Source organism: Anas acuta, chromosome 3 (assembly GCF_963932015.1).
Source record: "Anas acuta chromosome 3, bAnaAcu1.1, whole genome shotgun sequence".
Taxonomy (NCBI): Eukaryota; Metazoa; Chordata; class Aves; order Anseriformes; family Anatidae; genus Anas; species Anas acuta.
The window spans coordinates 92483230-92498226 of NC_088981.1; the positions used below are offsets into that span (position 1 = coordinate 92483230).

At 39.0% G+C, this 14997-nt stretch overlaps 1 protein-coding gene across 32 annotated transcripts in view; it reads left to right on the forward strand.

The window, feature by feature from the left end:
* The window catches only part of DST (dystonin), a 296897-nt gene that overhangs the window by 107923 nt on the left and 173977 nt on the right, over positions 1–14997 (forward strand). For 17 of the 32 annotated variants that reach the window (XM_068678323.1, XM_068678322.1, XM_068678298.1 and 14 more), the window contains exons 6-9: positions 2749–2838; positions 3366–3464; positions 5685–5762; positions 8392–8484. In XM_068678323.1, the coding sequence (XP_068534424.1) occupies positions 2749–2838; positions 3366–3464; positions 5685–5762; positions 8392–8484 (360 nt within the window). The remainder of the gene's footprint in view (positions 1–2748; positions 2839–3365; positions 3465–5684; positions 5763–8391; positions 8485–14997) is intronic. The other 15 variants (XM_068678301.1, XM_068678330.1, XM_068678333.1 and 12 more) reach the window with 1 other exon arrangement.

Here is a 14997-nt window from a genome sequence, read left to right on the forward strand (position 1 = left end):
CATCAATTGCCCAAATACATCTTTTTAGGTGCACATCTGCTGCTCAGGGCATTGGAACAAATTCCTTATTATGTTATCCTGTGCTAGCATGTCACAGTCGTATGTCCTAATCAATTAATCTTCTCAATAACTGTCAGTCAATGGCAGAACTAAGAAAGAAGTCTAAGGCATATATTGCTGGTTTTCCTGTTGTGAAACCTCTATGGCACTTTCTTCATAAACAGTATGGATTTATCTCTGAAACATCTGTGATTTCTAGAAAGATGAATTGGGGAAAATGTTTGGTTCTGAAATACTTTGGAAACCTCAGAGTATAAGAAACAAACAGAAAGTAAACAAATGTGCATTGTGAGAGACAGGCCAGAGAATAAATAATCTTTAAGGCACAAAATTAAACTGCATCTAATGAGGAAACAAAATGGACAGATTAGAAACTGTTAAATTTTGTTGTCTCACAATTCTGCACATTGCTATTGTCAGGAATTTTGTGTTGAAAAGGGTGGATATGCCGACTTGCATGCCTGTGACTCTTCAGCAGCGCTGGTCTGGTGTCTTTTAGATGTATGTCCCTTTCCTCTGTCCTTAACCTGATGTCCTCCCTTGTCTTTAGTCACCAGCCTGCACTGTGGCTCCAGTCTGGCTTGGGATTCAGTTCTCCTAAGGGAGCTGGAGAGTGACACGTCCTGGCCAGAGGGGCAGGGAGGAGGGGGACCCTCTCACAGGGTTTTATTGTAGAAAAATTGCCTGCTTTTGTGGGAAAGCATTTAGCACACAGTTTTCCGTGGTTCTTTGAATGGAAACATAAAAAGGCACAGTTGTTTTGGGTTCAAAAATGAAGACCCTTGTGCTTTTAATTTTTTCAGCATTTAGCATAATGAAATCTAGTATCAGGGGTTTTAATGTTGTCTTTGAGGCTTTCCTTTTTTTTTTTTCTTTTTTTTTTCTTTTTCTGCCACATATATACTAGGAGAACATTTGTTTCTTTGTTTAGCTTAACAGCAGTTCATATTCCCAGAGATTTTTCCTGTGTCATTTTTTTTAAATTAACTGCACATTGGATTTTTAATCACAGTTGGGATTAAAATTAAATTACATTGTGTATGCATGTGAGCGTATAAAGCTATGTATATGTATAAGAGTGATGTTGTGCGTGTACCTTGATTGCATCTGCAGAATCTTTATAAACGGTTTGGAAAATATTATCTGTTGTAATTCCTTACGGAACAATCTTCTAGATGACTTGTTCTGGCTAGTCTTCAGCACGAGCGTAAATATACTCTGATACTATTCCCAATTAAGACGATGGTCTTTGTAAAAACAGGTCATGTTTCATGTTTAGAAGTTGGAGTAAGAAACCCTGAACTAAAAAACATTTATGAAGCTGATCAGAAGTATGGAGGCAGTGATTTATTCAATAAGATGGATCTAGAAGTCCCCCTGAAAGTCAGGTAAACAGAACTATTGTGTAAGGCCAAAGATCTGGATTGATTCCTGCTGTCCTCGTCATGCACACAGAAATGCTGGCAGTCAGGGGATAGTCTTACAGATCTTGTATTGGAAGCACAGTTTGTCTCTAGTAGATGGAAAATCTTCAGAAGAACCTTCTGATGTTGTATTTTATCATCTGGAAGGTTAGGAAGTTTCTGACCTGGTGCCTTACTGGGAACATCAGTGAATCAACATTAAATTGTAGCCAAAAAGCCCTCAGCCTCTGCCCTGACTGACAGCGTCAAGAATCTCTGCACCTGAGAAGCGAGGCCCTTTGTTTCACTTCTAAGGAGCAGGTGGCTGAAATTTTTAACAATTTCAAATAAGGTTATACTTGAGCTAGCTATACGAAAACTGAAAACCAAGAAGTTGGCCTATGGGGCAGACATCTTTCAGCTTTGCTGTACCCATCAAAAAAATTAAGGTTTTTGGCTGTCTCTCTTCTCATTACTTCTGCTCCCTCACCCATGGTTGGCCTCCCAGGATCTGCTGGTTATCAGCTCTTCTCAACCCGTTTCAGTCAAAAAAGGTCAAGTGGCAAAGGCTGGCGGTCTCTTAGGGGGCACTGGGGAAGTGGATCCAATGGGTCGGTGACCACGGGCAGAAGAGCACTGCGGAGCCGTCAGGAGTGTTAACCTCTGCAGCTGGTGGAAGGGCTGTGAGTGCCCTTGGCTTCCCCGGATCAACTAAACATCGTATTTCTTTGGAGCGATGTGTAAGGATGTGTGAGCTGTTGGGAAAACTCACTCAGCACTGGGAAACATGTTGTTAATTGGCAGGCCATATGGCTTGATTAGCAATATGTTTAAAGGCAGAATGTGCACTGACTGCTGGCCTGACAACAGTGAATGTGCGTGCTGAGGATAATACACGTGCCAAGACAGGGTTTTGCTCAGTGCATTTTTTCACAGTTCACTGAGTCTAGCTAGCGGCATCTGTAAGCGATCAAGATTTAGGTCAGAATAGGTGAATATCTGGTATCGTTTAAACTGTCAGATACTGATTTTTGGTTGCTATATGCATTCGTTGAATATAACTTGACACTTTTTCGATAAAATGAAACAAAACGCAATGGAACAATATGAGTGCACACAAGGATGTGAATTTCGCCTATTATTATAATGATGAATTTAGATTTGTAAATCTGTCATGAAAGTGAAAGTTGAGGTATGTGTACGCATGGATGTTAAAAGCTTATATGACTGAATTCTTTGGTATAAACGGGGAACTTAAATTTTACTTTTGCATTTATGTGTGCAGGTTCGAAAACATGTGAATGACCTATATGAAGACCTAAGAGATGGACATAACTTAATCTCGCTTCTAGAAGTCCTTTCTGGTGACACCTTGGTAAGCTTTTAAATCAGAATGCAGGAGTTGCAGTTTGTTGTATATACATACACTCTGTTAACTCTTAGGATGTTGACTGCTGGAAACTTCTTTGATATTTCCCATAACCTGTGACTTGATACCAAAGACACAAGTTATATTTCTGTTGGTAAAATATTGCACCATGAATCCTGTAGGGGAATGCAATCTGTTTTCTTCATTTCTTGTGGTCAGTGAGACTTCTTTTCTTAATAGGGTAAAATACCAGTTTTTCTGCTCTTCCCTTTTCTTTATAATTTTTCTTTTAACAAGTACTGGATGCTTAATATCCCTTCCCATTAGAGGGAGTAACTTACAAATAGCAAGGGTAAAATGTCCCTGAAATTGTCTAACACACTCCTCAGATGTCATTTCCTTTCTTTGTGAGCATTACTTCCTTTGCTTGGTATTTGTTCTCTTCGTTATGTTCTTCTTTTCATGCTCTTCTTTTCATTTGTGGTCTGTCTTGTGTCTTTGCTGTCCTGTCTCCTGTCTGTTATATTCATTAGCCAAGAGAGCGAGATTTTTTGAAGACCTTACGGTTGGTGAGTTCTACAGAAGCATGCGCGTATGAACAGCATGAGGATGTGGAGGATGAGGATAAGGGGGTAGGTGCCGACCCCCATAACTGTACTAACATAGTGTTTGAAGTGTGGTGTCTGCTAATGTAAAAGTCAATTCTTAGTTCAGTGTTGTGCAGTAGCTTCATAGAAAGGACAAAAGAACTCGTGTGGGTAAACCAGGATATGTATGTTTAAAATGGAGGTATGGTAAGGACAACATTTTTTTAGCCTATTTTATGAACAGCTAAAATGCTAAGATTTAACGTATCTGTTTGTTTACTTCCACTGAGCTGTACAAAACCAAGGTGCAACATTATCAAAATCCTATAGGACTTTTCTTTTTTTTAATTAGAGAATTCCAGTAATTCCAGCAATTCCATTAAAGCAAGCATTTATACATGCAATCTCTATTGCCAGTTAACACTTAATTCAGACAAAGCCTTGGAGGCTTTAAAACGGTGGCAGAAAATTAGTTCGTCTTAGTTAGAAGCCACTCACCCACAGTGTGTTTGCTGTAATATTGGATAATATTTTGAAATCAGGTAATTTAGAAGTTCAGATCTATTTCTTAGAATTTATCAAATGTAATAGTTACTTTTTCAAAGCAGATAGTCAAAGTAGAAGTTACGTGACAACTGTGTGTAGGCTACCAAATATATGGATGGTTTGCAGGATCTATCTTTCTGGCAACAGATGTTTTTTTACAGATGGTTTTACTGTGTTTCAACCATCCAGAAGGGAAATATCTACCTATGAAGTGTAAAATGCTGAGTGCTTGTTAGTCCAAGAAGCTCTTCCATGCCTTTGTAGAACCTGCATTGTCAGTGTTTGCTCCAGCAGCTTGTTGTCATAGGGCCTAATTATGTTCTTGGCTCCGTGTGTGTCGTGCTGCAGTTGTGATTTCAGTGGAATATGTGTGCTTTTTTCTAGAGGCATAACATACCTTAAAATGCTGCATTTTAGCTATACTTTAGAAAAAAAAAATATATATTTCCCCTCTGAGATCCTTGACCTTTATTTTGTGACGGTTTGGGATTTATTTTACTCTCTCTGTTTTGGAAAACCAAGTTCCAGGTCTGCAGTCCTTCATGGCATCCATGGATGTTATTCAGTAGCAAGGGCTGCAGGGGCTGATCCTGGGCTCTCAGTGTGAAAAAGAAGGAGCTAAATCAAAGGTTCTACAATGGAAATTAAAGTTTTTTTGTGTTTCAGTTTATGCTTCTTATTCAACTCCATTTTCCCATGTTTTGTTTTGGCAAGCGTCTGATACTCCACAGGGGGAAAAAAGTCAAATGAGGAAGGCTTGGGTTTATCTTTGCGTTTCACAGCGATTGTCTGAGGAAATACTCATATTCATGGCTGAGCCCTAGCAATTAGTTTGCTTCAATTTAGAAAGTTTGTGAAAAATCTGAAATAAGGAAGAAGAACATAAGGATTTGGATATTATGATGATAAAAAATTAACTGCTTTCCCATTGTTGATCTGTGGCAGCTAAGTAAAGTATTCTTTTTCTGTGTGATTCTTCTTCTTGGTGATTTTACACTAACTGCATGCAGTTTTGCCATGTTTCCATTAACACACCGCTCATTTCACAGATTCTTGCTCATATGTTTTTGATTTGAGAAGAGTGATGAGTTTTTTTCACGCTTTATAATGTTTACCCAAGGCAAGAGTTTAAATTTACACTCTAGGGCTGTATATGTTGTATTATGTCTTTTTGGAGGAAGGTATTATCTTTATTAGATGCCTTTAAATAAATATGTATTGCTGTTACAATGGTTATGCAGTCATATCATAAATAAATGGTGTTAAAATCATAAAAGTGCATACAGAGATAAGCTTTCCATTACAGTTTACCAGAGCAACATGAACGTCCATGACATTACTTATATTTTGCTTTGCTTGATACACTGTAAGTCTTTCATAATTACATACTGCAGTTTGGTTTCTGTAGATTCACGTGGGGCCTTTTTTTAGCTCTTTTGGCCTAAGTAGTACTTTACAGGGAAACAGCAATCTGCCAGCATGGAGCAAAGTTGCACCTTGGGACACTGATCTCCCTTTCCACCCATTGTTGTAAAAAATTTCAACTACAACTTAAAAAAATAAAAGTCACTAAAGCACACTTTTCCACCAAAGACATTGGCTATTGGCTTCATTTAAAACTGTAGAGGCTAGAACATTTTATGTGGTATTTTTTTGAGCCAGACTGTTTGTTCTTTTGTCTGAACGGGAAATCTCACAACTCTTGTTTTCCAATTTTAGCCCCGAGAAAAAGGTCGGATGCGTTTTCACAGACTCCAGAACGTCCAAATTGCACTTGACTATTTGAAAAAACGCCAGGTACGGTGAACATTTTAATAAAAGATGTTAACAAAAATTGCATAACCAGTAAATAACACCAATAATAAAAAAGAAATTCCTCCTTGGTCATTCATGCACACTGTGTAAGAGCTGCTGGTATAGGGCTGGCTTGATCTTGTGCTTGAGATAGTAAAGAGGGATGTGTCAGAAGTAGCTTTACACCAGCCTTTTCTGAGCAATAACATGAACACGTGTGGTATATGATATTAAAGAGGAGAAAATTATGGGGAAGATCCACAGGAATTGCTTATAATAGATTCAAAATCTCGCAAGCTGTTCAAACACCAGCTGGTATGTATTATTTTTTCACAAAATCTTTTTTTAGTGCAAAATCCAGATTCAGAGAATTTAGAACATTTTATGGGGAGTCACTTGTTTTGATGATGCTTCTTTTGGAAAACCCTTTTCAAGCCTTGTTCCTGATAAAACCAGAACTTGTGCCCTAGAAAGTCAGTAGTCACCTGGGCTGTAGAAGGTTTGGGTTTAGTTTCACCTTTGGACCAAACACTTGAAAACTGCACTCCCTGGTGGCTTTCTATTGCAGTGGAATGAGTTTCTTTCCGCTTTTACATTTCTTTTAGAAGCTTAGGATTCTCACTTTCTCCTTTTGCAAAATGGCAACATTCAAAAATGTCAAAAAATTTTTTTGAAATTAAAACTGCATCCCCATCTAACCCATCCTTGTGAATTGACACTGGAAATGAGCTGTTCGGGTGATTCTGATTGGTTTGGTTTGTGGTGTTTTTTTTTTTTTTTTTTTGCTACTTGAAAAGTGTGAAAAAATACAAGGTAGCAAAACGTAAGCAGATACTTTGTTTGTTTTTTTGTTTTTAAAGCAGATTGCCTTTTCCATATGGTGAGTGTAGTTACAGACTTCGGGTTGTGGGGTGAGAGAACCAAGAACTCAATCCTGCTTCCCTGAGTTCAAGGGGAACTTCTCTGAGCTATTGAACAAAAATGCTACGAAGTAAATGAAAGGCTACTTGAACTGATGATCACAATGGCATTTTTATGCAGCGAGACCTCTGGGTTTGTGCGGCACCATGCCTTATATCTGTATGCCAGACCTGAGGTACATGTCACAGGGCATGTAAAATCAGATCATCCTCTCTCCCTGGGAACCGCAGGCCTCCATCATGTGGCTCTTGATTGTGATCTGAGAATTTTTGTGCTTCCTTCAGCCTTGCAGTTTCATGAAGGTGGCCGTACCCTAGCTTACAAAATAATGTTATGCTGTTGGCGTTCTTGGGTAAAAGTTTCAGCTCCCCCTCTCCTTCTTATAGAGGGGGTCCTAGCCTGGAGTGAGGGCTATGAAAGGTTTTGAAGGCAAAGGGACTTTTCCAGAGACCGGGGTTCAGCTCAGGAAGGAAAGGCAGAGTTAAAGAGGTGTGGTGCTCTCGTTATTTCTTTCTAAACCATATTTAGGAGGTAACTTTCTCAGGGTGGATGTATAACCTCCAGACACAATGCTTTATTGTTCCTTAGGTTAGAAAGAGTCTATGCATGGATAATTCTGGAGCCTGACTTGGGGGAAAAGAATAAAATACAAAGAAAAAAATAAAGAGGAAGCGTATTTGACTATCATGTAGAGCTTTGCCAAACACAAACAGCTTTCATATGCAGTGAGAGGAAAACATTTGGATGTCTTTCATTTCTTTTTTTGAACTGAGGAATACACATTTTCCAGAGAGAGTGCTTTTTTTTTCTTTTTTTTTTCTTTTTCTTTTTTTTTTTCTTTTTTTTTCTTTTTTTTCCTTCTAATAGTTAAGATTATGTCTGCAGAGCAAAAGGAGAGCATGCCTTCGCTTGTTTAGTGTTGATAACAGGGCATATGTTAAAAAGCATATGCATGTAACTTTACTAGCATAAGCATAAAATACCTTTTATCTGAGTCATCATTAATTGCTAGGCTACCTGGATAAATAAGACATAGAGAGAAACTGAATAGAATAATAAAATACAACAAAGAAAATAGAATTATTAAATTTACTCTGAACATGAGTTTATTGGAATGGCAAAAATACCACCCTTTGTTTTAACCCTGTTAACCTTTTCATGTTCACAGCATTGTGAATGAGTAAAATAGCAGAGGTGATAATAACCTTTGTCATTAATATGGCATTTTGGGGATAATAAATTATTGGTTTTATCAAGCCAGGTTGTTGTGCTTTAACAGGCAAGTTCTCTTGTTGCTGGATTCTGTCTTTGATACGGAAGAGCATGGGGAAAGCCAGTGATCACTTCCTGAGATTCGGCATTGCCCTGAGACCGATGTACCACAGTTACAGATCAGCATGTCCTTGTTATCCTTTCCCCATCTGTCACACCTTGACACAGGCCGAGATGAAGGGCATTGGCACAGAACCAGATTTGCCGGCATAGTGACAGCGGAGGGATCTCCTCAAGTCAGCGTGGGTGGGAGAGGGTGGTTCCTGGCAGGCCACAGGCAGCCAGAATTTAATTCCTTTCAGCTTTTGAAAACTAAAGAAAATAACCAAGTAGGCTCAGGAAGTGAGTAATGCTTCCTTTATAGTCGCGCCTGTGCAGTGCGGTATATATTTTTGGCATATTTATTTAAATTCTGTGTGTTTTCTTCCCTCTTTGGCAGGTGAAACTGGTTAACATTAGAAATGATGACATAACAGATGGGAATCCCAAGTTGACTTTGGGGTTGATATGGACCATAATTTTGCACTTTCAGGTAAGTCTAGTTTTGCTTGGCAATATGTTTTCACTCAGATTCCTGCATACCTTTATGATGAGTGGGTCAGTTTAGGACCTCCGGATAGCCTGTGCAAAAATACACATTATGCTTCTAATGTGTATTGGAAGGTTTTGATAATTCTGTTTTGGTGATCTTAAGGTGTAGTTTGCTTTCTAATTTCTTGTCTCTGCAGTCATAGAAAATACCTTGGTTTCTGAACATTATTAAAGACAGAGATTGGTGGTTTTCTTTCAGCACTTGGATAAATAGGGCCTGTTTTATTCTACAGGCTGGTTTTGTTGAATATTGAAATAAAATTAAAAAAAAAGAGTTTTAAATCTTGTTTCATTTTGAATCATCTAAATTTCTTTCCTGATAAGAGTATTGTAGCAAGCACTACTTTCAGCATTTTCAAGCAGTTGGTAACAGTTGAGCATTTGTTTTTAGTACAATAAACGTGATGGTAACACGGGGTCACACTAGGTGGCACTCTGATTGTTGTACACTGGGCAGATTGTGTACAGTATAATGCAGCCTTACAGTCTGTGGTGTTAAATTGCTCCTCAGAATGGGGCCATCACAATGGCTGTGGCTGTAGATGATGTAATTCAGATGACAGATAATTCCCATTTACTGACTGCAGCATTGTTAGCCATAGACTTGGTGCTGTGCAGTCATTTGAAATGGTCGAAACATGACACGATTGTAAGGAAAATGCGTAGTTCGCTTAAGAATATCCTGTACTGGATTTATGATCAGAAGAGAACACCTTTTAAACAAACACACAAAACCACAAACAGCTGCTAGGGTCTTGTGAATTGTAAGGAGGAACAAAAGACACAAATAGGACCATTGTGGCAATGATCTAACCATGGTGGGCAGCTCAGCCAAGGCCAATGCACAGGGTGAAGGAGAATCTAACTGCTCACCATCAGCGAGGCTCTGAAGTTCTCTCAACCTCCCTGTTATCTCAGTCTTTAACTTAACTTCTACATGGTATATGGAGAAAGAAGTCTGGGAGTAAGTATATTGATCATGATCCAAAGAATAAGCAATGGTTGAATGTTGCTGTGTTTTAAGAAATAAAGATTATTAAAAACATGGATAGAAGCAGATAACGGTAATGACACTTTTAACTGATGTGTGTTTTATCTTTCTGAAGCTCATGAACAGGTTTTTGCAGGAAGAAATTTTTATTTTTTCTTGCTAACTGAAGCATAGGACATCTGGTGCAGTTTTGGATGCTTATAGAAAACGATGAAAGCTAGCATTACTATTTCCACCTGTAAAAAAAAAAAAGTCAAGAAAGAAAAACATGAAGTGTCTAATTTAGGCGAGCTGGGGTGACAAAGATTTTCCGCTGTAAGGTAGCCAGCTCTGTGTGAAATATGTAGGACCATTTAAATTGTAGCTGAAACACTTACTTCACTCTGGCCTGACCCTCAATAACTATGATGTAAATCTCTACCAGTGTAATTCAGGTCTTGTAAATCTGTCACATTTCATTTTTTCAAAATAATTTGTTAAAAAACTTATATTAAAATATTTTTAAGAATGAATAGTTCTTAGATTGAATATTAAACCACATCAGTACATATAAAGTAACCAAAGAAAAGGATTTTATAAAATTAATTTTGTCTTTTTAGTAGTAACAACTGCAGTACCTATACTGAATGAAGAAGGGATTAGTAAGGTGATGGATGCTCTATGTTAATCTGTGCAACCTTAGCATTTGCCTGTGTGCCATTTCTTTTGAGGCATCTGGAAATTTGTTGTCGTTGGCACCTGTATATGGCAGATTCAGGTTCAGAATACATAAGGAAATTCAGAAGAACGTGCGTACTTACACTTACCAGTTTTTTTGTCTTCACTCAGATTTTGAATGAGGGAAAAATCTGAATTGAAATGTCTAACAGCAGAGCCTTAATGAAAAAGATGAAGCTTCGTGACAATAAGAGTGTTTATGCATGGAGTAATCCTATATATATATTGGGAAAGTTGTGGTGAGGCTCAATTCTAAATTCTCCCTGTAATCTGATAATCTGAGGGATAGAGGTTTGGTCTGTACAGCTGGTATAGCCTGGAGAGTGATTCAGCTAACCGCCTTCTGAAGCCTCTCTCCATTTGACTAAACATAAACATCTGTTCTCGTTGGAGATTTATGAGACGCCCACAGAAGTATGAGAAGCATGACAGGTTTTATGGGAAGCACACTGTCAGCTGGGGAGAGACTGAGATCAGGCAGGATAAGATACATCTTAAATGGAAGTAAACACGTTCAGCAACAGATCTGAGACCTGGGGGGCAGTCGATACAGTGGGTGGAACTTGGTGAAGCAATTGAGATGACTCCTGTAGTAGGTGCTTAGAGTACCTACTGAGCAATTTCGTGGCCCAGCATAGGCTCCTACTGTGATCTGGGATGATGCATCGTACCCTGCCTCACCTGGAGGTGCAGATGCAGTTAGGAGGAGAGTTTCCTTAGGTCCTTTGTTGCGTCTGCAATCCCCATGTAGATATCCCGGATGGTTTTAAGCGTCTCAGATGTTCTAAGTGGGCAGTTGACTTACTCCTTTTGTCTTTAATTCAGGGTGTGATACCTTGTTGTTAGAGGTCTGATGACTGTACTAACTAGATCTGCCAGGCTTGATTCAGTCAAAAGACAGGTGTCATTTGAGGTTCGTGAGAGTATCCAGGACATGCATGTGGAGTTCTCTGATGAGACACCAGATCTATGAGAGACCTTTGTTCTTCTAGACTTGCAGCTGGAGGCCAGCAGGGACATAGCAAGGTATCTCTCAGGGCTCTAGAAGCCTGTGTTTAGGAAACGGCCTCAACTGAGTAAAACGGGCTCGTAGAGACCTAGCCAGCATATAAACACCTATACAAAGACACCTACATTGAGGTGTCTTAATTTGAACTGCCCCTTACATTTTCTGGTCATTTGCAGTAGTTATTTCTCAGCGACCCTAAGGGTCCGTTTGCTGTGTGATGTTACTGCCTCTGTTTCATTGTCGGTAATCGTAACACCATTGCAACCTGGGATGTAGTCAAAAGGTGAGGGATTATTTTGCCTGTTGTGGTTTCTTGTTTCTCTGAGTCATGGCACTTATCTGGGGGATAATATTTCCTCAGAACCGAAAATCCTTCTGAGTATTGGAATGAATTTAGAAATGATTTAGGGGAAGGCCATGATGAACAAAAAGGAGATGATATGCATTTGAGGATTAAGTTTCTCTTGCATCTGAGTTACGTCTAGAGATGTTTATGGCTTTCTGACTCGGTACCCACAATTAGATAAATGTAAGCTTTGTTCCACATTATACCACTGGCTTTTGCAGCTGCACAAGTCCAAAAAAAGTACATTCTTCTGTGGCCCAAGTAATTGTATATAAGATACAGAAATGATAGAATAGGAAATCCAGTAGTTTACTGAGTTAAGTATTTTAGAAAATAATTTGTCCTGTAGATATGGAAAATCCCTGAGACGTGTTGTTAGGATTTAGGCAAGCTTACAGTTATGCATTTTGCATGCTTTTAGTAATCTGTTTGTTTTTTTTTAATTTCAGTTTCATAATGCAATAGGTACTATTAGTTTGTGGCATCTGTATAACCTGCTAAATCAGACTGCACTGTTTTTATAATTACATGCTGCATGTATAAATGTCCAAATTAATAATTGAATAGATTTTGTCTTCAATGCCCAGTACATTTTCACTGATGACATTAGAGATGAGCAACTATAAATAAAGGAAGATTCTGGACCTCAGAAAGTAACTGCAGTTTTAGTAGGATAATTTATGTGAAAATCAGTGATGATTTATTTTCAAACCACTGTGAATATTCTTTAATTTCACACTCTTTTAGAGTAATCTGTAATTGTTTAAAAACAAAACAAAGCAGAAACTGAAACCTGAAACTTTTAAGCGTCTTAAATTCAAGGCCTCTGTGAATTCAGGCCTTCACAATTTTCCGGAACTTCCAAGTCCTGACTCAGTAGGTTTGTTTATTTATTTATTACTGTTTCATCATCATTTTGCAGCTCAGTAACTCCTGTGAAACACTCTTTCTTCCTCTCTCCCCATCTCCCTGCAATCAGGCCTTTTTTTACAAAAGGCTGCTTGTGAGGCCCCAGTCTGTACGGCTTTTGTCCAGACATTACGTTGCTGTCCAGCCCCCCCTAGAGAAGATGGGCTCTTTTTCCCAGGCCTCCTTAGGGCACGTGTTACCTCTTAACATTTCTCTTGTCAGCCAGCAATTATTTTTTTTGCTGTTGGTTCCCTGTAAGCCTTCCAGCCAAATTCGTTCTTTATCAGTCTGCCACAAAGCAGTCCTGGGACTGTTCATTCGGGCTAGCGGGTCAGCAATTAAACATTTGCCTGTGTTAGGGAAAAAGGCAAGAAGCATGGATTTCTTTGTAGGTTACTTGGTGGAGATACATAACTACCCAGCCTTTTCTCAAGTTCCTGGTACCTCTTACCACAGTGAGGTTCTTTGGAGGCTGTAGTGCAATTAATATTATTTTGAAGCACTCTTGCATTGGTCATGAAGGCTTTGGCCTTCATTTGGGGTCTGAGAGGTGGCCAGAGAAGGAGACAAGTCAGAGGTGGTGGCCCACTCCAGCAGATGACTTGTAAAAAGCAGAGGAATAATGAGATATTCTGGAATCTCAGTACCTTCCTCTCTTTCAGTTGCTCTGATGCTAAATCCGTGGTAAGAGTCATCATATAGGAGACATGTTGCCTATTTTTCTGTTCCCGAGATGGCAACATGGAATTGAGAGTTGGGTCTGACCTTCAGTTGCTGTTCTTGTGCCACCTATTTCTAGTCTGCCAGGAGCAGCTGGATCTGGAGCTGGCCTATGGGCCCTGTCCAAGCTCTGGGGCTTGGATCCCAAAGATGGACATTTAATCTGCCCCTGCTTTAAAATAGCTAGAACAGTTCCAGGTCTGATCTTCTCAAAGATTTAAAGATGGAGCTATGAGGCTAATTGTGTAATCTCCGACTGTCAGTGGTCATAAACCCTGTTCCACTTGGGACTTGAGATTCCCAGTGGCAGACCTATCATACTTGATGCTTTTCCTGTATTTTATTTCTCAGCTGAGTTCCCAATTATCTCTTCCAGAACTCTTCAGCAATTGAAGAAAATTGCTGGATCTCAGTTAGGAAAATGAGCATGAAATTCTAGGAATTTCTGGGATTCATCTGACTCGCAAAGATGAGAGGCATTAAATCTCATTGCAGAATCATACTTATACTTTACATCTAATAATAGTGGGATATCTGTAGCTGGATGAGAGTTAGGAGCAGTTAGCTCATTCTGTTCATGCCGAATGCCATTAAAACCTCCACCGAAGAACAAATTCTTCTTTCCTCACTTTGCTAAGAGTCATCTCACTGGACATAAAACCTTTCCCCTGCCAGATCTGCTGTTCAGGTGGTACTGCTGGTACCTCAGTGGTACCTGGTGGCTGAACAGCTCTTTCACATTTTGGGCAGTGTCTGTACAACTCAAACAGAACTGCAAATAACCTTTTGTTTGTGTTGGAAAGCCTGTATTTCTTGCTTTGTTCTCCATCTTTCGCCATGTTTTAATTTTCACTTTCTCTTTGACTTAAGTTTGTCTCTCTGTCATTCTGCCTGTGACCTTTGGGCTGTGCAATAAAACGCTTTCTGGTTATCTGGTATGCTGCTTTAGTACCAAGAAATGACACGTAACCTTTATGCTAAATGCTCTATGGCTTTTCCTGTGTTGCATTAAAAAAAAAAAAAAAAAAAGAGGGGGAGGGAACATAAATATGAAACTACCTACAGTGGATTCTAGTTTATTTCGACAGCATTGTCACCTTAACGTGTGATACAGCTGTTCAGTGTTGAGAACATTTCACAGCCTCACGTTTGATTAGTTTCCAGAAATCTATGGTTAAATGCACACAAAACAAATATATACCTCTTCACAAGTTATTTCATGCCTTGGTGTTAATCGTTTGTTTGTCTTAATGTTAACCTCTTGTTTGTGATTAAGCAGCCTGTAAGACAGATCAAATGGCAGACAAGTGTTGGTCTAAACCTTTATTCATGTTATTCTTCTTAAGGGTTTATGTGCTAGAAAAAGTCTTTCACCAATCTCCCTTTAAAACTTTCTGGTATTGGTGAGTATGTATTTGGATCTTTGGATGTTTCTTTAATAAAATAAACAAAAACCAAAAAATCCTAACGCCAGAGCAATCCATGTAAGTACAAAACAGCTTTGACTATCTGTTTCTTTGGCTTCAGCCAAGGCTGAGCTTCCACTGGGGTCTAGTCAGATGTCTGGGACAAAGCCCCTGGCCCGGTCAGCATCTTACTACACTTGGATGATATATTTCTTTGCTCTAGCAGATACGTTTTAGAAGAAATTTCAATTTCCCTTTTCCAAGACTCCAGTTTAACCCTGTTGTCTCTGTCTCTTTCCCACTGAGAAAAACTAATGACTTTACAGAATTTCTGTTAGATACATATACATATGTAT